Genomic DNA, 27,913 nt, shown 5'->3' with positions numbered 1-27,913 from the left:
CCAGTCTATAAAAAGATAAGCACTTCATTTAGTCTATGAAGTACACATTTGTTTTTGTTGTTTTATACAATCAATGTAGAATAATACTTCATTTGTTCCACTGAAGATGATCCACTTTTTTTAGTTTTATTTTAAAGACCAGTCTATAAAAAGATAAGCACTTCATTTAGTCTATGAACTACACATTTGTTTTTGTTGTTTTATACAATCGATGTAGAATAATACTTCATCTGTTCCACTGAAGATGATCCACTTTTTTTGGTTTATCTCAATCAAGATGACTCATTACTAAAGTGAAAACTTTTATCTCTACTTTATTCTATTTCTCTTAATTTACTCTCTTCATTTAACATACAAAATAAAGTTGCATCAAAATTCCATGCTGCCTAATGAAGGGGTCATCTTCCTTGGGACGGAGGGAGTACTCCTTAGAGGCTAATGACTTTGTTGGCAATGAGTGTGTTGATCACGATAGGCTCATTTCCTAGGAAACCATTATATGAGCCACAATTTCAAAATCGTTGAGTCAAATAAAACACTAATATTTGGATAGAATGTCTATTTAATCTATAAACCTCACATTTACCGTCTTACACAATCGATATAAAAATAATAATGAAGTCTACATAATATGTCAATGTATATATAAAATTGCATCTTTCATCATAGTAATACTTATGATGTACTATAGCAACAATACTTTCGATGATAAATTGATAATAGTAGATTATACAATCAAAACCAGCAATACATATTCAATTATCTTTAATAATATATGTACACATTTGTCATAGAATTAAATGTTGTTTGGCCCAGCTGGAAAATAGTTTGTCCAAACATATATATGGCCGGCTGCCGCTAACATCTTGACTTGCGTACACTTAACTAATTACACATCCACCATTTGCATTCACACTCATCTACATATCTTCAAATCTATCATAATCCTAATTAACATCTAATCTTTTCATTAAATACGAGATTTGATTAACAAATGATACTACATCACTGGTCAATTAGTCGTGATAACGCTATTAGGAATTCATGTCGACATCTAATGATACTACATCACTCGTTCGATATCAAATGATGCCACATCACTAGTCAATTAGACGTGATAATGCGTGTAGTAATCGTTACATGTGATGAGGTATCAATGGTTGAGGTACATCCGTAAGTCCTTTGTTTCTCCTCTTCCCACATCTTAGCTGTAAATGGGCCATCTCTCATCCTTCTCACATTATGTTTTTTCAATCTTCATGACAATCCTAATCAGTCTATGCTTCATATTTGAGTTCTCATTTGTTTATTTTCCTTAAGGAGGTTGAATATGGCTAGTTATGTTCAGGGGCGGATGCAGAAATAATCATTGATAGGGGCTGAGATTTTTAAATTTTATTTTAATATATATTTTTGAGTAATTTAGATACTTTACAGGGGCTTTTACACTATAACTTACACTAAACTTGACTAAATTCCAAAAAAATTTAATAGAAAAAAGTTTTAAAAAATATTTCATTGAGGGCTTAAGCCCCACCCCCTTACACTTTGGGTCCGCCCATGGTCATGTTTGAAGTCGGAGATGTCGAGGTAAGTTAGGTCTATCGATTTGGCGACCTAGTATTTTCAGGCGACCATGTTAAGTTCAATAATGTCGAATGGATTTTAAAGTTTATGTGCAAAACACAAGAATTTCTTCAAAATTCACTATCACCCATTTATAAAAATTAAGTTTGTCAATCTAAAGAAGGATTACCAACTTTTTTTTTATTGATAAATGAATCAAAATTTAATTGTTGCGTCATAGTGGACTCGAACACCAGACCTTTGGCCTCATACATAACTACTTTACCACTATGTCAAGACACGCACACAGAAGGATTGACAACTTGCGTACTACCCTATTCACCAAACCAAGAAAGCTTCGTTAACTTCTACAATTTTGGAGGTGGTTGAGTTTGGAAAAATTTCTTGGATTGAATAAGCAGGCATGGGGTTTGGCTGACATAACTCGTACATTTGATTGTTGTCTTTACAAGTGTAAAGGGAGGCAAAGGTAACATGGTCATCATGTTGACAAGCCAATTACATTATTTCTCATACAAAACATTAAAAAAAATAAAAAAATTCCTCCTTGTTTTCACATTTGATTTGGCGAATAATTCATGTCGGTTCATTTACAATATTTATCGCCAAATATCATGAAATAATTTGATGTCAATGTCATAATATGGCTCGTAAAATTGATGATTTTGATTGTTGAATTAATCTTTTCCGAAAGTATAGGGATCCATAAAGGACTAATAAATTGTACCACAAAATAGGACAAAAAGAATGATTATAGTATATAGTTTGGAGGTGAAGATCCAACCCTCAAATTTGGATGTGGGATTATATTAGATCATTACTAACGATTGGCATTCATTGAGGATTTAATGGTAGGGCCTTAGTATTATAGTATGTATTTTCTAAGTGTTTAAATGTCAAAACCAGCAACAAATTTCATTCACAGAACATGGGATGGTTCAAAACACACTTCTTTTCTTGGCCCCATTGTACTAGTTGATTTCTTAGTTCAAGACCATGGAAAATTCCATATCCTTAATTGATTATTCATTTTCTTTTTCACTATGAATTTAAAATATCAAACCATGCACAGTCATAAATAATCTCACAACAAGCCGTACACTCGTGCGAGTTCAAAGATCGATCAGTCCGATTAAGGCGAGCATGCTAGGAGGACTCTCGAAGCATACGTGGATGTGGCTTATTGATGCGACATGCATGCATGGGCGGACCTATGTGTATTGGGGGAGGGGCTTAAGCCCTCAATGAATATTTTTTTTAAAGTTTTTTCTACTAATTATTTTTAAAATTTCTTCAAATTTAGTGTAAATTATAGTGTAAAAGTCCCTACAAATTATCTAAATTACTAAAAAATATACGTACTTTAATACAACATTTAGAAATTTTAGCCCCTATCAATAAATATTTCTGCGTCCGTATGTTCGTTGATGTTAGATTTGATTATGTGCAATTGCTTGATGCTGATGTGAATTGCTTGTGGTGCTTTTATCACTACATATACATTAATATTATTCATTATGAATTTTTTTTATAGATGTGAATATAAATATTCTTGAGCTTTGTTGTGACTTTTTGAATGTCGTTATGAATATGTGTTGTTGGTTTTTGGTCATGTGCTATACATAAGGAAAAAGTTTTTGTTTGTTTTTAGGAATTAATGAAGAACTGATATATAATAATTACATAGACGATTGGTTAATAAAATAAATGTATAATGAAAGATGAAATGAATTTTAAATTAATGTGTTTAATAGTCTCTCCGTTGAGTCCTACACTCCTACTTGGTTTGGGCATGAGTTTTAAAAAATATAAAGAAAAGTGGATTTAATAAGTTAGTCAAATATGAGTTACATTTATATATATATATATATATATATATATATATATATATATATTAGTTTTATAATAAAATGCTAGTGGAATAAGTTGGTGGAATGCGAGACATACTTACCGTTTATGGTAAAAATAAATAGAAATCTTATTGTGAGATGAATAGAAATGGAAAAATAGAACCCTTATTAGAAGACGGATGGAGCATTTGTTAAAGAACTATTGCTAAAGTGTTGCGTGTGCTATAGATTAGCTGATAAAGGATTTATGTGGGTTCTTCATTCATTTTTTCATCAACGATGCATCCTTGTTGATGCAGTCTTTTGTCATATGTATATCTTTTGTTGTAATAGTTATTGTATGTTAAGTACCTATTATAAAAGTTGACTTCTGGTACGATGTAAATAATATTTATATATTTTATAAACGTTGATGGTTAGTGATAATAATCATACTCCATGTGATGCTTTCCAATCTTGGGTGGTTTCCAACATATAAATGAGAAGGTAAGCATTTGAAAAGTGAACCAATATATACCCATGGAAATTACAAAGATGAAAAATGATTTAATCACTCAATTGATATACCTCTCCTTATCTCATCACTCTCCCTTCCCTGTCGGTCTCAAATTGAATTGCTTCCAAATTAACTATGAATTTGAAAGAAAGTGTGTTATCGATTCTTAAGGAAAAGAATCACTTTTAATAATTTGCTTTATTTGTATGTGTACATAATAAACAGACCGAATTAAAAAAAATTTAAAACTAATCGAATTCAAGAAAATGCTCAGCCTTTGTTACCCAAAGGAATTAGGAATAGTCTAACCAAAAAAAAAAAGAAATAGTAAAAGTCAACTTGAAGATGATATTTTGGATGGGTGAATTTAAAAGTAGTGGCTAATTAAGTAGCAATTTCATGATAATAAAGATATTAAATAGCCACTAATGTAAAAACCATAATAAAGAGGTCTAACAATTTACCCATTAAGAATTGAATTTTATTATTTAAAGCAAAACCCAGAGCCAAACATGTTCTTAGCTGTGAATTCTTCTATTTATGAGGTAATTCAATATTGAACTCGCTAGTTAAGGAAAGATAATATCTCAGGGAAAAAATGGCTAATTTTCTTAGCTTTTTTAAATTTCTATGCCTATGTGTACCTTTACAAGATATAAATTGCTATTTTTGTTGAAAAGAAGAATAAAATAGGGGATTTCGATAAAAAAAAAATAGAGTCAAAGAAGATCAATTCGATACAATATAGACGATTTTTCAAGAATTTTAATTTAATCTTTTTTATATTTCGCATTCTCCTTTTTTTATCAATTTTAAAATATTAACTCATTCAAAAACGTAAAATAATTTTTGACGAAAATGTTTGAGATAAATTTTGCGAGATGAGATTGAAAATTAACTGCTTATCCAAGTATATGGAAACAATTTAAGAGAAATTATTATTAGACTACGACGCACACTTTTTTTTGTACATGGACAATTTTAGAGTAGTTTTAAATTTTTGGGTACACGTAACCATTACTCATTAACCATTTTTAGATAGGTCTTACACTCTTTTTATTAAATTTTTATTTATCACTTAGCATCACAATCGTATCACGTATTCATCTATTTCTTTCTATTATTTAGGTGTCTCATCTATTAAAGTATTTTATTTTTTTAATTTTAATTAAATTAAAATTAACCAAAATCCTAAACCATAATTTTTTTAAAAAAACTAAAAATACATAATTAAATATCCTAAAATTATACATCTCGCCTTAGTTCGCCTCCTAAATCGTTGTTTGAATCACGAGAGCACGGTTGCACTTTTCTGATGTCGGTGTACACTTCAAAAATCCACTATGTTTCATCAGAGTGTATTGTGCTCATATGTCGTGTGAGCATAATTCATCGGAAAGATGGATGTTCATTTTGACTTTTGCATGGAATGTCTCAGGGATGTATACCCTTCGGGCATCGTCGATCGAGTGGGGTTTAAACGGTTGAGCTGAACCTGGAGTGATAACTCCAAACAATATATTAATTACATCGAATGTGAGATTGATTAGATCCATAGCAGCCTTGATCAACGAACCAATTATGTCATTCATTTTGGTTGTCGTCGCCAGATATAACGGAAGTTTCTCTAATTAAAGAAAAAGGAAAATATTTAAAATATAACTAAATTTCGAGGAAGCTTCCTCTAGATGGAAGATATGATGCAACCAAGGTAAATGAAAAAAGATGAGGTAGAGAATAGTAGTAATAGTATTATTGAAGAGAGGGTTAAAATTAAACTCAACAAATGAGGGTCCCTATTGTCTTGGTTAAAGGCAACAAGAAGTAGTAAACCCAATGGCATCATGTTTATACACACAACCCAAAAACACTCATGGTCTCATCTTTTGCCCCCACATGCCCTTGTTTTTCCAATTTTATACTACCAAAAAACAAAATTAATAAATATATCAACCCATTTTAATTTTCAAAGCTAATTAATTAACTCCCAACTTTAAATATAAGTACTACTATATATAAATAACTCACACCCTCATTACTTTCTCACCACACCCTTCTTTTAAACTTCTCTCTCTCTCTTTAAATTGATCACTTTGTTACTTACAATGGCCATCAGAAAATCAAACAAACTCACACAAAAAGCCATGATCAAGCAAATCATGAAGCGGTGCTCGAGCATAGGGAAAAGGCACGGGTACGAAAACGACGAGGGGCTGCCTTTGGACGTGCCAAGGGGGCACTTCGTGGTGTACGTGGGCGTGAACAGGACCAGATACATCGTTCCTATCTCGATTCTCAACAGGCCGGAATTCGTGAGCCTGCTTCACCGAGCTGAGGAAGAGTTCGGATTCGATCACGACATGGGGCTCACAATTCCTTGTGATGAACAAGTATTCCAGTCATTCCTTAGATAGAAAAATAAATTTTGTGCTTCAATTTATTTATAGTACTACTAGACTAGAAAAATGGATTAGGAGATATAGGAATTTGGAAAATATTTGGTCAATTTTTGCTCTAGCAGTGGTTGTTTGGCTGTAATTAGTTTTGATTACAGGCTTGATTTGTACCATGTTGGAGTAATAGTAAAATAGATGAGTAACATTATTCCATTTCTTGATTTCTTTTACATTCAATTTTCTCTCTTTTACATGCAATTATTATTCTACATTTAATTGGAAGAGGATGAGTGATTAATAGATGACGAATGGAATAGATAAATAATTGGACCATTTGACACCTTTTAATTAGAGAGAAACAAGTCAGGAGAAAAAAGAAGCCAATGACAATATAAGTAAATATGAAATCTGATAGTGATAGATTGTGTTGTCTATTTTTTTGGCATATATTTCCCATGTGCTATGCCACTGCATCTGACGTCAAATTTATATCATGCTGAGTGATTTTCCAATTTTTCTAGGGTAAACATAATTTTAAAATATTATTTTTTTAATATCATGCGTCCATTTTGGAGCCTTAATTTTGACATAATTTTAAAAATTTAGAACTGAGAATTACAAATTGGCAAGGGCTGAGAAATGGATGCATGATATTTTCAATACAATGTCGATAATTTAAGATTTAAAAGTCACATTTAATTTACGCACAATATATCATCTTCGCATGGTTGATTTATGAAATCACGAATGGTCTAATCCTGCAATGTTTTTTGGTTCTTCGTGAAAATATTATAGTTTGTTTAAAAATTATAGGTAAAATGAGTTAGATAAAAATATTCTTGATCGCAAAATGCAACACGATTGCCCAAAGTGTAAATATTTGAATCACATAGTGCTGGCTCAGAAATTGATAGGTAGACATAATTAGTCGAAATTTCCTATATTACATAATTTTCAAATTTTAATACTACTACATTGTTTTTAATGTGGTATTATGGTTTTAATTCGGGTGCTCATGGTATGTATTTTGATATTCTATTCTAGTACTAATCGTTTCTCAAATAAAACAATATTAAAATGCAGCAATTAAAAGATAAAATAGACTATATTGGAAATTTTTTATTTTCTATGTTTACAAAAAACCTTGAACGATATTTAATTGATTTAGACTTCACTCTGATTAGGTAGAAATCCCCTAATATTAGCTTATTTCCATCACTCACCTTCAAATTGAGTATTAAGATTTTTCGATATTTAACTTGCAAATCTTTAATTTCTTCATTCTTGTAACAAGGAGCTCGGTTAATCTCTATTGAATGCTTAGACTCAATCAAGCAGCTATTTTAGTTTTTCTATTAACACTTTTGACTTGTCTCAAAAGCCTTTCATACGTTCTTGACAATTTTTGTTCATGTTTAGGAGCCAATTTCAACTTTACTTTAACACTTTAGGCTCTTGTCTAGGAGCAAACTTAGACAGTATTTGCTCGTATCAGAGATATTTTAATTTTTTATTAATAGTTTTTCCATATACTTTCCATCGTAACGGGTCAGGTACCCGAAAATCGAATGTTTGAGGTAAAAGCCAAAAAATGTTGAGCTCGAAACAAATATAATTTGCTTGAATAAAAAAACTTAGGTAGACGTAAGGTTGATCTAAATTATTTACTTCTTTAAATTTTATTTGTTAATTTATCTTAGTTACCAAACTCTCCTTGTAACTACCCATGCATATATGAACATTAGCAGATGTTTACGCGAAAGCGACCTTATTTGCATTTGCTCATCCAACTTTAAATAACGTATACTTTGGACTAAATTATTTCTAGAACATTAAGTACTACTCCATCCGTTCTATAGTAATGAAAGCGTTTCTTTTCGGCACGGAGATTAAGAACACTGCCGCCCAGTGATTATGCGAGCAACGACAGCGGCGCACCTCCGATGGACCTCAACCAGCCGATGTATGAGGATGAGAGTTCCGGCACACCGATGTCCTCCCGGCGTCCCATTGGCAGTAAGGCTGCCAAGAACAGGGGCAAGGCGAAGGCGACATCCTCCCAGGCCCCGACCCCGACCCCAGCCCCGACTTCGGCTGCGGGACATGCCTACGCGGAGTTAGTGGTGGCCGCCAACCGGAGGACGTTGTTGGACACGCACCACGCCCTCAGGCAGTGCGAGGACCCGGGCGAAGCCGAATACCTCAAGTGGATGATCGATGACCTGCGCCGCAAGTTGGGAATGATGTAGAGTATGCTCTTTTTATCTGTAGTGAACTTGTTTTTTTATTTCTAACTCTTGTAACCTTTTTTTAATTATGGAATGTAGGATTTGCCTTTAAATCGTGGTGTTTTTTTAATTATTTTGCATGACATATTTGAAAACATAAAATTAATTAAACAAAACAGTAGTTAAAACTATAGGACGGACATTAGGACGTTCCACTGTAAGTGGAAGGATAAGAGGATAAAATAATGATGTGACAGAGCATAGGATGCCCCATTGTGGATGCTATTCATGAAACATCAATAGCATATGTAGGAGTAGGGATGTCAATCGGGCCAACCCGTTCGGGTTGTCGGGCCATTCGGGTACGGGCTATTCGGGTTATGATTTTTTCGGGTTATAAAAGTTCGACCCTAACCCTAACCCTTCGGGTTTCGGGCTAACCCACCGGGTTATTCGGGCCAATGCGTATTTTTAATTCTTTTAATATTTTCAAAAAATAATACGTATTTTATATACATATTTTTAATTAATCATTCAACAATGAAATACATATTTTTAATTTTCTTTAATATTTTTAAAAAAGATTAAGTTATTTAAATTTAAATAACTTATTCATTACATAATTATTTACAAAATATCTATCAATAGTATGTTTATGTTTATGTATTTAAAACATAAATCAACACTTTGTTTCAAAATTCAAACATAAATCAATTCGTAGAAAATTAAATAAAATTTTCATAACGTGAGAGATGCATCGTAGATGTAACAAAAATATTTTGAATTGTTAAAGAGTGAATTATCAAGATGCTAGCTAATTTGATTAACTCTAAGTTTTCTTGAATTATGATTGGTCAAATTTAATTTATTCCAGCTGTAAATAAGTCAAATAATAATTTATCTTTGTTTTAAGAATCATCAAAGTACGCATAATTCAATGATGAAGCGGCGTCAAAACACTTTGCACTATTATATTGGAAATATACTAAAAGAAAGCTTTTATATACGAGTATTTATGAATCCATGAACCACATGGAGATTTTTTTCGTGATCTTATATAGTCGGTTGACGTATTTGGATTTTGCATGGTTTAGAGGGTTGTCTTGGATGATTTTGATTATATTTCTATATTTTGGTAAGTTTACATGTTTGTTGAGAAATGATAGAAAATTGATTAGAAAATGTACACAAAATATGTGGATGTGCAGCAGCCTTGTTTGAGTCAATGTTTCTCGCGATTTTGAAGTCTGATAAACCTCTAATACATATCATTCTCTTCGTCTTCGAAAGAGCTTCGCGTGGATATATTGCACGCCTCAATCGGAGCTTTGTAGAGAAAGTTATGACCGTTACAGAATTGCTCGCTGTGCAGAAGCCTTCAACCCGACGGGCCGACCCGTAACCCGAACGGGTTAGCCCGCCTAACCCGACAACCCGAACGGGTCAGCCCGAATGGCCCGATTTTAAATTCGGACTGCGAAATTATAACCCTAACCTTGTATTTTTATCGGGTTATTCGGGCCGGCCCACGGGTTCGGGTTACATCGACATCCCTATGTAGGAGACACTTTTGTGTAAAAGTAATTTCTATTTTAAGTACTTGGTCCTGTTGAAACCTAAGTGTGTCCCGATTTCCAATCTTCTAAATTTAGGAGAGAACTATAATAAACAAACCTTAATTTGCTGAATTTGAACGTTATCAATTCTCCATCATGGTTGTATGAAATTAAAGTATCATTTTAATTTATGACATATTAAAAGAAATAAGGATTTAATACAGTTGTAAAATAACAATACACACTACAGTAAATTTGTTTTACAGTTTTTGCACACAAGTAAAAGTTAGTACATTGCTTATACTAGAAGCATGACGCACTTCATCATTTTACTCAAGTTATCAGGACAAAAGCACGATCAAAATAATCTCTGTGTCACACAATTAATAATCAAATAATGTACATTTAATTATATTTTGTTAGCAGTAGTATTTTGGGGGTCAATTAAGTATTAGCATATTAATGGTCTTTGATTTAGAGAGGAGACAGGTATTTGGCTTTCAGTTCAAACTTTCGTTCTGTCTTAACGACGCAATAATGGGTATTCTACTTTTCTAGAAATGAATTTAAAAATTAAAAGATAGAAAAGGTCGTCGTGTTTAATTATTATTAAGTGAGGGATGGGTTGGACTTAACTTTGAGTTATATATTGTTTATCCACATTCATAAATTAAATGATATTTTCTAGCCATTTACATTTCTTAAATCCTAAAATGTGACAACTCGTAGAAAAAGTTAATTTTCACACGAATTTTCACATGAGCTATTGACGAATTTCACACGAGCTATTGACGAATTTTCACACGAATTTTCTATCGGTGCAACTCGTAGAAAAAGTTAATTTATTGGGTTTGTAAACATAACAGTTATGGATTCTCACGAAAATAAAAAAATAAATTTAATACTTAATATTGCCGTATATATAGAATATTAGTTGAGAATTGAGATAGGGTGCAGCGAAGCAATCGTAGTGCTATCCGTGTGCTGTTTAATTCTTCTTTTTGCACACGAATTATAGGCTTTTGCCCTATTCCACAAACTAAAGAATAAATGCTTCTTTTTTTATTTCATTCTCTATTTATTCAACTGCCACAGATAATAAGATAAAGAAGCTTCAAATGTATTTACCTACTATTTCAAATGTCTATAAAGATTATTAAATCCTAAACATCTGGTCAGGAACCCATGTGAAAGACTGCACAAACCTCTCAATCATTTTAATTTTATTTATAATTCCTATACTAGCAGCCAAAACCTGCCCCCTCTCTAAATCTATTTCTTGATCTGATTTCTTGATTTTCATTGGATCATATATATTGCTAAGATAATTTTAATAAGTAGTAGTATTACATTGTAGAGAAAAATAAACATAAAAAATAAGATTATTTTAGCATTAATTTTAGGGATAAAATATCACAAACTTTACCTTTAGGCCATGTTTGGTTGCCAGGATTCTGTCTGGGAAAGTAATCCGATTCCTTAAATTTTAAATTCCCGTGTTTGTTTCCGTTTTTAATCAAACTGGGAAAGTAATCAAAATCCTGAAACAAGGAAAGTTAGTACAACTTTCCAGGATTCTGAATCCTAACTTTTCTTAGGTATTCTTTTTCCCAGTTTTAGGATTCTTACATATTTAATGCAATTTAGTACAGTTTATTATTATTATTATTAGTATTATTATTATTATTATTATTATCATTATTATTGTTATTATTTATTACAATGTTTTAAAAATAATTTAAAAGTATAAACCATACTTAATTTTAGGATAATAAATAACTATAATTCAAATTATCATAATTATAACTATATTATTAATATTTATTTTTATTTCTATAATAATAATAATAATAATAATTTATTAAATAATTAAATATAATTAATATTATATAATAATATAATAATTATTAATTTATAAATTAGTAATTAACAATAAAATTGTAGTGAAATTTTAAATTATAAAATTTATTCAATTAAAATTAAGTAAATAATGATAATAATAGTAATAATAATAATCTTATTTATTATTATATTATTATATTATGATGTATAATCCATATTTAAACTATCCATCATAATTAATAAATAAATAATATAATTATTTTCATTTGTAATTAATAATTTATTAAATACTATGTATTATTATTTTTATAAATAAAAAATGATAAGTATATTTTTATTTTAGTGTTTAAATCAAATATATATACTTTCAAATCTTGATATTTTCCAAACACAGAAAAGTAAAGTTATTAGAAATCATATTCCCGGGATTCATTTTCCCAGGAAATCATTTCCTTGCCAACTTTACTTTCCCGCCAACCAAACATGGCCTTAATGCGTTATTTTCAATCTGCAAAACTTATTCTGCGTGGTAAAATATCACATTAATAAGATATTCTGGGTGAAAACTATTCTGTGTGTGTAACAGTAAAATGCTTATGCTATTTTGAACCGTTTTTGAAGTTTGAGGTAGCAAGATAAAAAAGCCACATATATAGAAAGTAACATTGCTTTAGCTGTGTAAAGTAGGATAAAATAAACTACGTATATCAGTCAGCTATAGCAATTGATTCGTTGCGTAAAATAATACACAAATATAAAATTTGTGATATTTTATACTCCACTCCATTTTTAAAGTTCATAAGATTTTCAGAATTGGGATTAAATTCGTAGTTTTACGGACCAATATTTCTTGATTTTATATATTGTTAACAACTTCCCTCCATCATCATAGCTTCAACGCCGGTGCTGGGGTCATTTTTCCTGCCCGACCTTGGTGCTGCCGCCAAACGTGGATCGACTCGGCGCTTCGATGGATGTGAATCAGGATGGTGGTGCCGATGACTTACTCGCTAACTTTGTAAATAGATGCTATGCTACTTCCATATTTTTCTACGAATTTTGTTATTAATTGTTTCTGATTAAGTTTGGCTATGAATGATATATTGTGGATGTTACGTAAAAAAAATACTCCCTCCGTCCCAAGGAAGATGACCCCTTCCTTGGGCGGCATGGAGTTTTATGCAATTTTATCACGTGTGTTACGTGGAGAGAGTAAGAAAAATTGGGTAAAGTATGAATGAGAAGCTTTTTCATTTTAGAAATAACATTCTAAATGACAAAATTAGACCATTGTTCATGATCAGAGGAGTACTATTTATATATATTATTGTCTTTTGTTTTTAACAAGAAGTATGAATGAGAAGCCGAATGTATGATCCATTTTTCTGTTGGGGTTGTCTGGTTTATGGCATTGATATAAACCCATGATGGTTCATTGTAATGTTGGAATGAAAAAAAAAACCAAGTAGATTACAAATTATACATAAAGTAAGAGAGACAACCTGCATTTGCATGCATTTGCATATGAGGATTGCAAAAACATTTTATTGATTGAAATCATGCTCCAACATTATTAGTTACACATGGAATTCAAGATCTTTACCATCTAATTGTGATTTGTGTGAGTGCAGACCTCAGAATATGCATGAACAAGCTATGGAAGTCAGCGTACTCGTTAACAGAATCGACACAAAATTCACTGCATTGTTGTCGAGTATGCTAAGACCCGATATCCTCTTCACCGTCGGTCCAGCTTTACTCACAACCTGCAATGCCAGGATCAAATAACTTATACTTAACACAAGTTGCAACAAATTTGTGTTAAGATCGGAATATCACCTTCTTTCGGACACTGCAGAAACCACTGTATTGGAGGGTTGCTCCCAATAAAGAGTCGATAACACTTCCACACAATCCCGAAAGAGCTGAAACTGGTATCAACAATAGCTGCTTCATAGCTACATTGAAAGTGCAGTTGGTAGTCAGAAATCCCAAGATAACAAATGTAAGTCCAAGCACAGAGCCCGCAGCTGCAGCAGCAAGAAATCCTGCCTTCGTCACGCCACCATTAGTACCCTTCTGAACAGGCTGTATAAACGAAAGAGAGGGTAAGACACTATGAAACGAACCTTAAGGAAGCCAAATAGACGTGCTGAGCTTCAAATTCAATTACAGACAAAATTAAGCAGTAACACATAAGAATTTCTAACAGTAAAGCATGAGTAATAAGCCGTGGTTGCTCACCTTGAAGTTTGTAATAAGCCTTGGTTGCTCATCACTGAGAACCCCGAGCTCAGACGACCATGTGTCTCCATTCGAGCAACAGTAATGACCGAGAATGCCACCAGCTAGATATGTCATGAGACGCGATTCTTTCGAATTAAGGCAAAAGTCCTGCATGCCCACTCGTGCCCAAGCAATCAGGACTAAAATTGTTGCTATACCACTATTACAAAAAACTTGTATCCTGTAAAATGAAGACAAAATTGGAGTTATTAGTCTCAATGAAAGAAGAGAGAAAAAGTTGAATCACATTAACTAGGTGACAGTGAAGTTATGAAGCAACTTATATGCACATAACATTTATATTTGAGAGAGCATGGAAAGATACCAATTGCGTTGGCCACCCTCCTTAAAATCTGCATCAACTTTCTTCTTTTTGTCCTCTCCGACTTTCGTTAACAGTGAAGAAGAAACAAAGAAGGCAAGTAACAGAGCACCAAACCTACAATAATGCAAATACCACGAAAAAACGAGAGAGAGATAAGATATTATAGGCAAGCACAGGCATGTCAAAGATGTTCCCAAATATAGGAGAAGATATGCGGATACCTGTAATTGACGGCAAAATGAATCGTCATAACAACAAAACCAGAAAGAGCTCCAGAAAGGTCAAGGGACTTCTTTCTATATGACCTGATGGAAATTGCAGCTGAAAGAACTGCTGCAACCAATAGCCGTACTAAATTTCTTTCCATATCACAAGTCGACTCGTCCAACGTTGGGAGAGGCTAAGAACAAAAATAAAAATTCCGGATTAGTGAAAGCTTTTCTGCATCACTGTCTCTTTACTCTTATGACTCAAATGCAACTGCGAAACAGAGCACGAATAATTATAGATAAAAGCAAAACCATGATAAGAACACACATTTTAGGTTAGATAACTCCGAGATAGAGTTAGGACACATATACTACATGGTATACCATAGGTAATAAATTTTGATGCTACTCTATTCAGCTTGTTTATCTTTTAATATACCACAATTCTAGTTCAACAGATTGGTTATGCAGAACTGCTATTAGACCAATAGGTTTAACACCACAGACCAGTAAAACGGCACCCAAATACGAGTGGCGGAATTTGAGAGGAAATGAAACTCAAAAGTACTTTCAATTTCATGGTCCAGCATTGCCATCAACAGTCAGCTGAAAATTTTAATCTTCCTCTTAAAAACGACATAAATACTTAGGTCATCCACAATGTTGTCTCTTAACCGTCTCATCTCTTCACTATTCATGGGCCCCATTGTACTTTTCATCTCATCTCTTAACTAAGAGACCGTACCTACAACCATCCATCTCTTAACCATCTCATCCCTTAACTATTCATTCAATTTTATTTTTTATTTTTATTTCAACAAATTCAATTAATAAAAATACTTCATTAAATAAAATAAAATTACAACATAAAAATCTCTAAAAAAATATAAAAAACCACATTAATAAATCTAAAATAAATAAAAAATACATAATTTAAAATCTTCCGCTCACTCTCTCTAAATTCAAAATCTCAAAACACAAAGAAGCAAAAGAAAGAGTTGTCTAATTGCGATCATGTGCGTCTACTGGTTGCCAAATTTAGCCCAAATGTACTCCATTAGATCCTCCTGGAGTTGGGCGTGGGCGGTAGAATCACTTGTCTCCCCATACCGGGTTGTCACAAAAGTAGTCGCGTACCAACCTTGCGGCGGCTTCCTCCCGGTTACGATGGATGTAAGTCCAGAATCGCCTTTGAGGCGCCGCGACTTCCTCCTCCTCCCGACGTCGATCTTCTGCTAGCGATTCTTCCATTATTCGACGCATTTGCTCAAATGGATCCATGAATGAGTTAAATTTGGAAGAAGAATAATGTTTTGAGATGAATAATGTAGAGTGTTTGGGTGAGAATAGAGAGTTTTTTTTGTGGATTAATTTGTAGGAATGATTTGATATTTATAAAAGTGATTGGGGGCTTAAAAAAATAAAAAAATTTGTAAAAACGGCTATAAACGGCTAGTATAATTTTTGGGATTTTTTTTAATTTTTTCGAATTTTTCTGAATTTAAAAAAAAATAATAATAAAAAATGCATTTTCAACGGAAATAAATGACGCCCGAACCGCAGCTCGCCAAGTGTCTCTCCGCGACGAGTTACGGGACGGGATGCGGACGGGCTGGGTACGAGACGGAGCCCGCAACGCTGTCTCGCTGCCGTCTCGTCTCTCCGAGACGAGACAGGGACCGCAACGAGACCCGTTGCGGATGCCCTTAGGCCCGCCCGGGTGATCAAAAAGTACTATAACAGGTTATCCAACACAAAGAAACTGTACGGACATATAGAAAACATCAAATAATCCAAAACAAATTAATGCCTTTTACATAATAAAGCCTACACAACTAAGATGGATTACATTAGTCACTTTCTGCATCGTTTTAGGAACCCAACTTAAACAGCAACATTCAATCAGAAAAACAAATCCCACAATAGTTTGAAGCCCTAATTTTAACTTGTTATCTTAAACATAACTACTCCCCACTTGATTGATCCTCGATCATTTAAGCAGGGTTTCTTCACATCCACATCCAATTGAATAAAGACTGAAGCTTTACCTCGAAAAATGAAGAAAATTGTGTAGATGAATGAAGTTTGAACTCTGTTTTCGACGGTTTTGAATGGGAAGCGAACCTCCCCTCTTAATTTAATACTGCTCCGTCTAACTCCTGAAGTCTAAACTCACTAGAGTTGCTCTCTTTGTACAATCGCAGCTGCTCATTTTGACCAGTTCCGTATTCCTCATAAATGACTTACTATATTTATTTTATTATTAATCACGTTTATTAGACGTATTATCTTATTTCTAGTTGCCCAACTTAGACCACATGAAGAAATGTTTGAATTGTTAACCAGATGAACTAAATTACAACAACTTGTTTAAATTAAAATTTGTTTGGCTTATAGCATACGTATAATTTTAATAATCGACATTCGACAATACCGTATAAGTTTCAATTATATGTTGTTTTTTTAATCTACTTATTTCATTGTATGAGTTTACATACTAGTATTACTTATATATGGAGTTATGGACATAGAATTATTTATTGCGTCGCCAAAACTATTAGCTATAAGTTCATGGGAAAAAAATGATACTCCATTTATTTCTTGTTAATGGAGGCGTTTTGTTTAAAAATAGTGTATTAAATATAATTTGAATAAAGTAGGAGAAATGGTTACTTTTTACCAAAAATAAAATAACTTAAAACTTTTTAAAATAATAAATTGATTCTTTTAACATGGATAGTGGAGTACTACTCCCATAAAAAAATTAATGCCTATATGACTTACATGATACATAAAAATATATTCAGACCATCTCCGAGTGTATACTAAAATCTAAAATAGGATAGATAATTAGCTCCAATAGTTCTCCAAAACCAATTCCATTTTTAGTTTTTTTTTTAAAAAATATCTATCTTTAGGTTTATACTAAACTCAAATTCAAAAGTTTTTCAAATTTTGTAAGTAAAAAAATGCATAATATAGAGAATATTCTTTTAAATTTGAGTTTAGTGTAAATGATTGGAGTAAAATCATATTTGATGTGACATTTACAATAAAATGAGTTTGAGTGTTGTATAAATAATTGGAGATGCTCTCAAGTCTCAACTCTCTATAATGACGTATGCATAAATTTTTATAAGATACTGATAGTAATTAAATTTCAACATTTTGATTATATTGTAAATAAGTTAGTATCAACTGGACGACATTTGTATGGCATTCAAGCTGTAGTGGGGTAAGCTAAGCTAGATTGTCTATCAATACTGTAGGACTGTAGGTGTTGATTACAATGCTAATACTCCATTAATTAACTTAATTACTATGCAGATTAAGGACCTGTTTTGATGAATGAGGTGGAAATGTATGATGGGTTTACAACATAAGATTATGTTACGATTAAAACAAGTTAAAAGATGATACTCTTTCCATCCCCTAAAAATATAAACTTTTGAAATGACATGGATTTTAATAGTACATAAAATTAGCAAAGTAAGAGATATATAGAAAGAAAAGTGTATTGGTGGAAAATGAGTCTCACTTTATTAGAGTAAATAAATTTCCTTAAATAGAAAGTTACTATATTTATGGAATAGACAAGAAAGGAAAGAGAGTATAAATTTGTAAATTTTAAATAATATTAATACATTTAATAAATTTTAAAACATATGTTAATATTAATAATATTTCTTATAATGACCATGAATTAAAGGACATGTTTCAGTTTATTTTTGTATAAATTTATTTACTTTATCAAAATTATCATTAAAATGTAGAATCATTTGCTAAATATACAACTTACAAGAATAAACAATGTCACAATAGTTACACATAAAATTAATTCATTTTAAAGACTAATTTAATTAGATGAATAATTTCAATTTCAACTCTCTAAATTAGCGGACTATTCAGATAAGTGGAGTACAATACTACACTAACATCCTAATTTAGTGGATAATAAAAAGTTAATAACGCTCATTTGAGTTATGTTTAGCATCGTATTTTCCGCCCTATTATGTTAGTACATGACAAAGTTTCTTGTTTACACACAATTTCTAAATCAATCATTGAATTTTCTTTAATTTTGATTGTATTTTAATCTACACATCATAAACACTGCATACAGAAATACACACTCAAACGATTTACACATTTCTGAAATTATTAAACCGAGAAAATTTTTTCTTCATTTCCATTAACATATAAATGCACGTAAAGTATACTTTCACTTCAATTTTGACAAATAAAATCTCAAAAGAAAAATGTCAAGTCATTTATTTGTAATCAATTAAATAGAAATTCAAGACATTCCAAATAACTGCAATCTCACTGAAATTTATTATTACATCTCAAATATAAACACTGAATAAATCAATATTTTACGCAAAAAAAGGACTCTCTTATGCAGCCGTACACAATTAATTTTAGTTAAGGGTTGATTATACATTTAATTTAACACTTTATTTAGTCATAATGGAGTACATTTTTACTACATAAACTTTGATTCTACTATATCGTTACATAAACTTTAAAAATATCTTTTTGACATAATTTCACTGAAGGGAATATGTATTTTATGGATTTTTTTTGTTCTAAAATGCTCCATCCGTCAACGAACAGGAGTTCCGTTTTGCCATTCTGGTCCGTTCACAAATAGGAGTCCATGTTCATCATTTTATTAACTTATTTCGCACATATATCATTTAAAACTAATATATATAAGTGAGACTTATATTCCACCACTTTATCGAAAATCATGGAACTCCTATTCGTGCACAAGGGATTAGTACTCTCCAACTATTAAGTGCATTTTAGCCTTATTTATATTTATTTATTTATTTATTTTACTCTCAGTTATACTGTGAGAATAGTTCATGAAGAATAGTTTGTCTGAACAAAGAGACTGTTGTTCTCTGTTGATCACGCCATTAATCTAGCAAGTTGGCAGCTTACTTTTTCTCTTTCTTCTTCCCCACACATTTCGTGATCGCAACCGAAAATGTCGGTAATCACCGCCACATCCGCCGTTCCACCTCTCCACTCACCGCGATCGGCCCCGCGGCCGAGAGTCGCGATGATGGTGCGATCATCCAGCGCAGTCTCTGCCGCTTCGATCCTCACCAAGCTCCACAGCGACTGCGCCACTCCCCTGCCCCTCCTGCGCCAAGTCGCCCACGCCATGGCCGCCGACATGCGCGCCGGCTTGGCCGCCGACGGCGCCTCTGATCTCAAAATGATCCTCAGCTTCGTCGATTCCCTTCCCACCGGGTATGCATTGTCACAATTACATTTCCTATTACCTCGATTTTCAGCTGAAATTTAACAAATCGGAGCTACATTCGACCTAATTCTGTTGCAATTATGCTGAATTGTTGAAAATGCACATGTCTAGTGTGATCCTTAATTGATTTGGAATGGTAATTTGATGAATTAAGGGATGAGAATGGATTATACTATGCTTTGGATCTCGGAGGTACGAATTTCCGAGTGATGAGAGTGCAATTGGGAGGGAAGGAAGGTAGAGTGGTGGCGACTGAATTCGATCAAGTCCCCATCCCTCATGAATTGATGTTTGCTACTTCCGAGGTTGGTTCGTTGTTGCTTCGGTTAATTCACTGATAATTATATAATCATATATGACCATGCTTTTTTAGGAGCTTTTCGATTTCATCGCGTCTAAGCTGGCGAAATTCGTTGAGAAGGAAGGCGGGAAGTTTGAGTCGCGCCCAGGAAGAACGAGGGAAGTGGGGTTTACTTTCTCCTTTGCAGTGAAGCAGACGTCGATTAACTCTGGCGTTCTCATTAAATGGACTAAAGGCTTTGCTGTCTCCGGAACTGTGAGTGTTCATTCTCGATTGATCTAAGTTAAGAAAGGTCGGTCTCACCTTGTTTTTACTGCTTTTCAGGAAGGGAGAGATGTAGTTGCCTGCTTGAATGAGGCTATGGGAAGGCAGGGCTTGAATATGAGAGTTTCTGCCCTGGTACATTGTCATTCGTGATGTGGCCTCGTTTGCAAACACGTGTGGCTTCTTGCTCATTGTTAGTGCTTTTTTTTGTGTGGTGTTATGTTAGGTCAATGATACTGTGGGAGCATTAGCCGGAGCTAGATACTGGGATGACAATGTTATGGTTGCGGTCATTCTAGGAACGGGGACCAATGCCTCCTACGTGGAGCGCGTGGACAACATACCTAAGCTTCACGCCCCCAAATCAGCAGGTGGAAGTACGGTATGTGGCTATATGTTCGTCTGTTGGTGATTCGTGATATCATTATGAATACTTCTTGTTGTTTAACCACTAGATTATAAACACCGAATGGGGGGCATTCTCGAGGGGTCTGCCCTTGACCGAGTTTGACAGAGAAATGGATGCTGCGAGCATCAATCCCGGCCAACAGGTAGACATCCAGCCCTGTTCACATCCTTTTTTTCCCTTTCGTTGTGTTACTGTTCCGTGCATTGCCTGATTGATTATACAACGAAATTGGCAAACAGATATTTGAGAAAACAATTTCTGGGATGTATCTTGGTGAGATTGTTAGACGAGTGTTGCACAGAATGGCCAAAGATGCTACATTATTCGGTGACTCCATACCAGAAAAGCTACAGATGCCGTTTTCTCTCAGGTACATTATAGTAGTATACTAAAAAGGAAAATAAAAAGGTTACATTGTTATATTGTTATGATGAGTATTTTTCAACATTTCTACAAATTTCATTACCAAATCATCTTCATTTAGTTTGAGATTTGTATGCCACAAAGCATTAATGTGTCGTTGAGAAACCGGATTTAGAACTATAACCTTATGAGAAGAATTTCCCTTGAATATGTTTCTCAAACTATACCTTGTAGGACACCAGACATATGCACCATGCAACAGGACTCGTCTAAAGATCTTGAAGTCGTTGGATCAATCCTCTACGACGTGGCTGGGGTAGAACTCCATTTACAGCTCTACAATAAAAATTTTGATCATATGGCATACTTTGATCAAATAATGAACCTATAACGACAAACATCGAATTATGAAAAGCTATTATTAGTGATTGGTGCCATACTACTAATTTCCCGGCTGATATGTGCATATCCATCAGGTGAATTCCAAACTGGAGTCAAGGAAGATAGTAGTAGACGTATGCGAGACCATTGCAAAACGTGGGGGGCGGTTGGCCGGGGCAGGAATCGTGGGGATTCTCCAGAAGATGGAGGGAGATTCAAAAGGTGCGGTGTTTGGTAAGAGAACGGTGGTGGCGATGGATGGAGGGTTATATGAGCATTATCCCGAATATAGACGGCACCTTCAAGATGCAGTGACGGAGCTTTTAGGACCCGAGATTTCGAAGAATATAATAGTGCAACACTCTAAAGATGGATCTGGTATTGGAGCTGCTCTTTTGGCTGCTACTAACTCCATCTATCCACATTGAATTTTTGCAGCTCTATGGTATGGGCCTTTGTTTTGTTAGCCACAATGATCAAGTGGTTGACAAAGACTCCAGCCTTCAAAATTTCTTATCTATTGAAAGAAATACTGCATTTTTATTGGCCTCTCTTTGCTTGTCTGCTACCAAATCAAGAATGCTTATTTATATATGAGGAACACCAATAAACTTGGTGTGATGAGTGAGGTAGCATTCAAATTTTGGTTTGGTTTTATGTTGAAATTAAATAAAAAAAGGGTTTTAGTTTTGCAAAAATGACCTAATTAATCGAATTATCCTAAATTTTAGAATCAAAATTGAACAGAAAAAAAAATTTGAAAATCTCTGAAAAAATGAAACGAGTTCAGGTAAAAATGACAATAAATTTTCATCCCATTTTTTTCAAGAACGTGCAACCAAATTATGATCTATAAAAACCTAAGCACAACTAAATTATTCATAAGATACAACCGAATAATTACTAGATCATCCCACCCTCAACCCAAATAAATACCGAATTACATAATTTTAACAAGGAAAATCACACAAAAAGAAATTTTAAACTACATAATTAAAAATTACGCAGTCGAAATCAATGGAATGTGCCCCTATATCTTCGATAAGATCTCGTTGGAGCTGGCTTTGAATTCATTTTCACGAAGAGAAGCACGTCGACTTTGACATTCTCGAAATTGAGCCGGTGCACTTTGAGATGGATCGTTGCATGTAGTTGTCGAGCTAGATCCAACTTCATCATTCGATCAATTAGTTATGCTTTTCTTTTATCTCTTTGAAAAAAAAGGAAAAATTGCTCTTGGAAATATATAAAAGAAAAATATAAGATCAAAATTCAACCAATAATGTAGGGCAATCTCTTGTTTCAGTGTTCTTTCAATTTGAAGTAAATCTCCAGAAAATTTACAAGCCTTGTCAAGGAAATTTGCTGCAGATTTTTCCAAGACTCAAGTTTCGTACATCCGAGGGTCACAAGTCGTCGATGTAAACAGGAAACGAACCAAAATGGAGAAGAAATAATGAACAAATGATGATATATTTAGTAAGCATGTTGATAGTAACTACTTATCCATGTCAAAGGTGCATGTTTTCAGGTTGGAACACGGCTCCATTTCTCCCGAATCCCAAAGGAAGGTTGTGATGCCTCTTCAGAGGCAACGACGCGTTGATAGCCATTACCTGCTGTTGTGAAGGTGGGAGCTGTTGAAACTTGGAGCCCAGAGCAGCATGCAGATGTGGGAACAGAGAGTTCAGCACAGCTCCGTTTCTCCAGTCTGGAAGGCGAAGCGCACCACCTCCTCCCGTGTTGTTATCATACTGTCCTGTTCTGTCTGTGAAACTGCTGGTATGATACTGAGAGAGCTGCAGCATCGATCAAGCATGATTTTCTCGTCATTACTATTATAAAGGAAACACCAATAGTAACAATATCCGAATTAAAATGACGATCAGCAAGCTACCTGTTGTGCTTGCAAGGCTGAATTATGACTGTGCGGAGACGAAGAATAGCCATTCCGGGGCAGTGAATAAAGCATGGGGGACTGGTTTCGTGACTGCGTGTATGGCATATAGTACTGTTTAGGAGGCTCGAGAAAACATCCTGCTCCGTTTGCACTCTCACTGGTGTCCAAACCACGAATCCCCATTCCCAAAGATAAAAAGTCGTATCCCTGCAAAATTATAGCATTCAGATCAGAGCCGGATTCTCATACAGATGGCATCAGCAAGGAACTCACCTGCTTTGCAGAGGTTTCAGAAGCCATCTGCTCATCTTGGATTGGCCTCTTATTCAAAAGGAAACCATTTTGGTTTTCCGATGAACCTTTTTCAGCAGCATCTATGTCGATGGCACTAAAATATGTGTCACCGTTTCTCCCCATTTGGTTGTCTGAACCTCGAAAATTTGTTGGTTGAGCAGGCTTCACTGGCAATCCTTCTTTTCTGTCTGATATTTGCAAGACTTTGATGAGACGACTTATGTAAACGTGTGCTGAACATCTCTTCCGTGAATTGTTCGATTCAGTAGCAACTCTAGTATGCTGAACCATTAAAAGGTTCTAATTAGCTTGTTGGGTTCAAACAAACCATTTCCAAACTACTATCTTTAAGCTTGTACCTTTTCACTACTAATTTTGCTCTCAACAACATGAGGCTGAGAGGAAAAAATTGTGCCCTCAAACAAGCGGTGTGTCTCAGAACTCGCGGCTTGCATTGCAGACAAGTTGGGTGACGGGAACAAATCTATATTTGGAAAACACACATACCCCATAAATATACAAACAAAACAAGTACACAATCCGTGCACCCAAAACTAATCTTTCTGGTAATGAGAATGTTACTTACCCTTATATTTGTTTTTGCCATACTGCAATCCAGGAGCTGTGACCTGAAAGGTTCGAGAACATCGTCTTAGAAACATATATTTAGATGCAAGATACTACCTTAAATTAAATATTGAGCATACCCGATCCAAGCGAATTTCCTCTTCATGACTTTGATTGATGCCATGTACGGATACTAGTGGTCTGCAAGATAAAAAACTTTGTAAGAATAAAATAGCTAAACTAATAACGGCGTGAAGAAATATTTTACTTCACCTTAAAGTGGAACTCGGACAAGAATCAGATTTGCCTCCATAAGCATTGGGGGTCGCTGCCTGCTTGCAAGAAAAAAAAGGCACAGGCTGTCGAGCCCCTAACGTTTGGGATATGACTTCTTCTGTTAAATTGACCACATTTGAAATTGAAGGACAATCAGCTCCAAGAGTTACTTCTGAGCTAATTTTTCTAGTCTCGTCTTGTAGTGTCCGACAGGTATCTGCTTAAAGATGCATTTGGAATGATTAAGTATTTGACAAGAGCATAAACTGACCAACAAAAAAAAAAGTACTACTCGAAACGTTGATGGAGATACCTTCTTCTAGAGTAGCTGAAGATTTTATTTCGGGCTTCTCATCGTCTACTTTTTGCTGATCAGCCTCGTTTGCATTAGTGAACATACCAGCCAAAGCATACAAGGTTTCAGCCACTTCTTCCTCGTCCTTGGTGATATGTCTCTTCTTCTGAAAATGTAATTCCACACAGAATTGTATTTTTATTTTTTGTAAATGAGATAATACAGCTTAATGTTTAAGAACTGCAGTGTCCAACCTTATTCAATTTGAATTTCTTTGCACCATCTTTTCTATAAACTGTAGTTGACACATCATGTTGCTTCCTTGAAGTTAGCAACGGTGAAGTAACGGACTCACGGCTCCGCTTTTTGATGGCTACAGAATTGAAAACACGAGATTCATACAAAACTCAAAGCATTGAACCAAATACTCTTCAAAAGCCAATTTCACAAAGGAAATAACTTTATGCTTCAGCAACCAATTGCAGCAACTCTGTCTACAGTCTACACAACTAATTACTGAAACTGTTGAACAGAAAAGTTGAAGTAAAAGATAACTAAAAAATAAAATAAACCCCTTCAAAACATAAAAAAAAAAGGATATTTCCAAACCAAATGAAGAAGTCAGTGAGTCAAAGTTACACCACAGCTAAAAGAGTTAAATAAAAATTCACATCATTTCCATTTTCCAAAGTACATTCCTCACAAGCTCAGATAAAGCAACATAGAGAATCTTCCTCTGCCAACACCAGCAAGAAAAGCCAGTAAAGAAACAAAAAGGCAGTAAGAAAAGAATTAGGTACACAGAAAAGCAACAAGAAGATGAGTAGGAAACTCCACTTTTCCAAAAAATGATCAAACCACAAACTCCAATTAACCAAAGTAAATCACAATTAACACTACGATAAACATGAAACTCCCATAACCACGCACCGGACCGCAGCTTCCTCGGAATCGAGGCATACAGCACCACAAGTGGAGATGTCAAATTCTAAATTCCATTTCTTTTTATGTGATCTAACTACTATTTTGAAGCCTTTCTTTAATGAGTGGCAAATATATTGTAGAAGAAATATAGAAGAAATATGGGCTCATGGTATAATAACTTCAATGCTGAAAGTGGTCACATAAAAAAATTTTAAAGTGAAAAATATCAATAAAATATGTGCACTTATCTATATTGAATGTATGAAGAGTATGGACATTGTATAACGTTATTTGTAGGTATTAAAGTGTATCAATGTTATTTTATGTGAAGCGTTGATAGAATGTGATAGAATGTTTATTTAGCTTCTAATAACACACTTATGAGTTATGAGAGACTTGAAATGATGAATTATGGCAAAGGTGATTGGGGCTGATTTTTCCCAGTTCATGCATTGATCGAAGAATAAAATATGAATAACGATGATCAAGTTGGTTGATATGGATCTTGGAAATTTCCAATTTGATTCAAATCAGTGGGTGGATTTAATTTATAAGTAACAAGTGGATACAATTTGATTTTTTTTTTTTGAAACCTTGCAAGTTGGCAAGTTGTGACATTCCATTTCTTTGTGTTTGAATCTGATTAATATTTGAAGTTCTTCTTTTAATGGTCCAAATATTGAAGAAGAAGAAATCTAGGTGTATTTGCTATACTTATAAAGGATAAGCTAGAAAAAAATGATTTTAAAATTGTACATCGAAATTAAAGGGTTGACAAATAGGGGCGGTGCAATAGTTGTCGCTGATAATGGATGACAGACGAAGAACAAAAGTGAATCATCCAATTGTATTATACATATAAGATCTTAAATCTATTGTCATTTTCGTCTAGTCCTCATCGAAAATCTCATTTGGAATATACTGTACTAGAAATGACAATAAACTTTTGTCCTTAAATTTCATCCTATTACACTAAATGTCATTGTTGAAAACAATAAAATAATACACTCAAACAATTACCCCTGTACCGATCAGAATGAGACTTCTAATAGGGATGAGATGGAGTAATTCAACAACTTACCCCACAAATATTGGTATATCTCTATATCAGAGCTAATAGGAGAATTCAGCCTAAAAGACTAGCTTGTTAGAATAGAGAGACCATTTAGTCTATATACCTCACACCAGTTGTTCTCACGGTTGATGTGAGATTGAGTCCGTAAGTAAGAAGCTATAATCCTTATTCTTCATCAATCTTTCAATAGTTGTTTCTTGTCCTTGATCGTTACAAAAGGAATTACAACGGAAATGAATGAAATTGGATGATATAAAAGATACACTTTATGGAGACACTTTATGGAGATCTCCATCTACAATCACCTCATAACTCACAACATATTCAAATGAACGATCCATTGAAAAGTTAACTCCTAAATTCTTAGCCCATTAAACTTTGTGGCCCATAACCATTCTTAGCCCATTAAACTTTGAGGCCCATGAACATTTAATAGGTCCGCTTACCTTAGAGCCAGCATGCAACATCTTTCTATCTCCCACACACGTATAGAAGTGATATGTGGCACAACTCTCATAGGAACGTTTCTTGAACATTAGAATACTTTTCATTATTTTTTAAATTTACAAATGTTTTCAAAACATAGAATCATGATAATGAGAAAGAGCTAAACATGAGAATTTATTTTAAAGACCAGTCTATAAAAAGATAAGCACTTCATTTAGTCTATGAAGTACACATTTGTTTTTGTTGTTTTATACAATCAATGTAGAATAATACTTCATTTGTTCCACTGAAGATGATCCACTTTTTTTAGTTTTATTTTAAAGACCAGTATATAAAAGATAAGCACTTCATTTAGTCTATGAAC

The 27,913-nt window shown here is 33.8% G+C and overlaps 4 protein-coding genes and 1 long non-coding RNA gene across 7 annotated transcripts; 2 read left to right on the top strand and 3 right to left on the bottom strand.

Annotated features, from left to right (window-relative positions):
• The first annotated feature begins 6,038 nt into the window (after positions 1-6,038).
• LOC121782718 (auxin-responsive protein SAUR50-like) lies at positions 6,039-6,347 on the top strand. The gene has a single exon (XM_042180667.1). It carries the CDS (start codon positions 6,039-6,041, stop codon positions 6,345-6,347), a length of 309 nt encoding a protein of 102 aa, XP_042036601.1.
• Positions 6,348-13,472: 7,125 nt separating this feature from the next.
• Positions 13,473-16,973, bottom strand: LOC121782183 (protein PGR-like). Of its 2 annotated transcripts, none has more exons than XM_042179923.1 (6): positions 16,824-16,973; positions 14,788-15,046; positions 14,567-14,680; positions 14,200-14,422; positions 13,795-14,043; positions 13,473-13,721 (listed from the first exon to the last, which is right to left on the bottom strand). In XM_042179923.1, exons 2-6 carry the CDS (start codon positions 14,931-14,933, stop codon positions 13,590-13,592), a joined length of 864 nt encoding a protein of 287 aa, XP_042035857.1. In that variant the 5' UTR covers positions 14,934-15,046; positions 16,824-16,973; the 3' UTR covers positions 13,473-13,589. The 2 variants fall into 2 exon arrangements, with proteins under 2 accessions (XP_042035857.1, XP_042035856.1); XM_042179922.1 differs by having other exon boundaries at positions 14,788-14,966.
• Positions 16,974-19,658: 2,685 nt separating this feature from the next.
• LOC121782175 (hexokinase-2, chloroplastic-like) lies at positions 19,659-22,392 on the top strand. Of its 2 annotated transcripts, XM_042179909.1 has the most exons (9): positions 19,660-20,040; positions 20,208-20,358; positions 20,427-20,609; positions 20,679-20,753; positions 20,845-21,000; positions 21,074-21,169; positions 21,267-21,397; positions 21,625-21,706; positions 21,867-22,392. In XM_042179909.1, the coding sequence occupies exons 1-9, from the start codon at positions 19,772-19,774 to the stop codon at positions 22,197-22,199; spliced, it is 1,476 nt and encodes a 491-aa protein (XP_042035843.1). In that variant the 5' UTR covers positions 19,660-19,771; the 3' UTR covers positions 22,200-22,392. The 2 variants fall into 2 exon arrangements, with proteins under 2 accessions (XP_042035844.1, XP_042035843.1); XM_042179910.1 differs by lacking the exon at positions 21,625-21,706 and having other exon boundaries at positions 19,659-20,040; positions 21,867-22,001.
• On the bottom strand, positions 21,387-21,966 carry LOC121782190. Its single transcript, XR_006046267.1, has 2 exons — positions 21,831-21,966; positions 21,387-21,726 (listed from the first exon to the last, which is right to left on the bottom strand). It is a non-coding gene; the product is annotated as an uncharacterized LOC121782190 (long non-coding RNA).
• Positions 22,393-23,068: 676 nt separating the features above from the next.
• LOC121782717 lies at positions 23,069-27,569 on the bottom strand. The gene is made up of 11 exons (XM_042180666.1): positions 27,549-27,569; positions 26,034-26,091; positions 25,358-25,476; positions 25,122-25,269; positions 24,806-25,025; positions 24,673-24,733; positions 24,552-24,594; positions 24,325-24,449; positions 23,945-24,247; positions 23,669-23,878; positions 23,069-23,570 (listed from the first exon to the last, which is right to left on the bottom strand). Exons 1-11 carry the CDS (start codon positions 27,567-27,569, stop codon positions 23,283-23,285), a joined length of 1,596 nt encoding a protein of 531 aa, XP_042036600.1. The 3' UTR covers positions 23,069-23,282.
• Positions 27,570-27,913: the final 344 nt, after the last annotated feature.

The sequence above is a fragment of the Salvia splendens genome, chromosome 20 (assembly GCF_004379255.2).
Source record: "Salvia splendens isolate huo1 chromosome 20, SspV2, whole genome shotgun sequence".
NCBI classification, from domain to species: domain Eukaryota; kingdom Viridiplantae; phylum Streptophyta; class Magnoliopsida; order Lamiales; family Lamiaceae; genus Salvia; species Salvia splendens.
Note: the sequence above shows the minus strand (reverse complement) of the source record. Positions and strands in the feature narration are given on the sequence as shown.

Excerpts from the sequence above, each read along its gene's own strand:
- LOC121782718 (XM_042180667.1), top strand. The coding sequence starts at position 6,039 with ATGGCCATCAGAAAATCAAACAAACTCACACAAAAAGCCATGATCAAG.
- LOC121782183 (XM_042179923.1), bottom strand. The coding sequence starts at position 14,933 with ATGGAAAGAAATTTAGTACGGCTATTGGTTGCAGCAGTTCTTTCAGCT. Across the intron at positions 14,681-14,787 it reads CATTTTGCCGTCAATTACAG|GTTTGGTGCTCTGTTACTTG; the intron begins GTATCCGCATAT and ends GCATTATTGTAG. Across the intron at positions 13,722-13,794 it reads TCTGCAGTGTCCGAAAGAAG|GTTGTGAGTAAAGCTGGACC; the intron begins GTGATATTCCGA and ends CTGGCATTGCAG.
- LOC121782175 (XM_042179909.1), top strand. The coding sequence starts at position 19,772 with ATGTCGGTAATCACCGCCACATCCGCCGTTCCACCTCTCCACTCACCG. Across the intron at positions 20,359-20,426 it reads TGATGTTTGCTACTTCCGAG|GAGCTTTTCGATTTCATCGC; the intron begins GTTGGTTCGTTG and ends ATGCTTTTTTAG. Across the intron at positions 21,707-21,866 it reads TCCTCTACGACGTGGCTGGG|GTGAATTCCAAACTGGAGTC; the intron begins GTAGAACTCCAT and ends CATATCCATCAG.
- LOC121782717 (XM_042180666.1), bottom strand. The coding sequence starts at position 27,569 with ATGTTGCATGCTGGCTCTAAG. Across the intron at positions 25,026-25,121 it reads TTCAGCTACTCTAGAAGAAG|ATACCTGTCGGACACTACAA; the intron begins GTATCTCCATCA and ends ATCTTTAAGCAG. Across the intron at positions 24,248-24,324 it reads GCAAAATTAGTAGTGAAAAG|CATACTAGAGTTGCTACTGA; the intron begins GTACAAGCTTAA and ends TTAATGGTTCAG.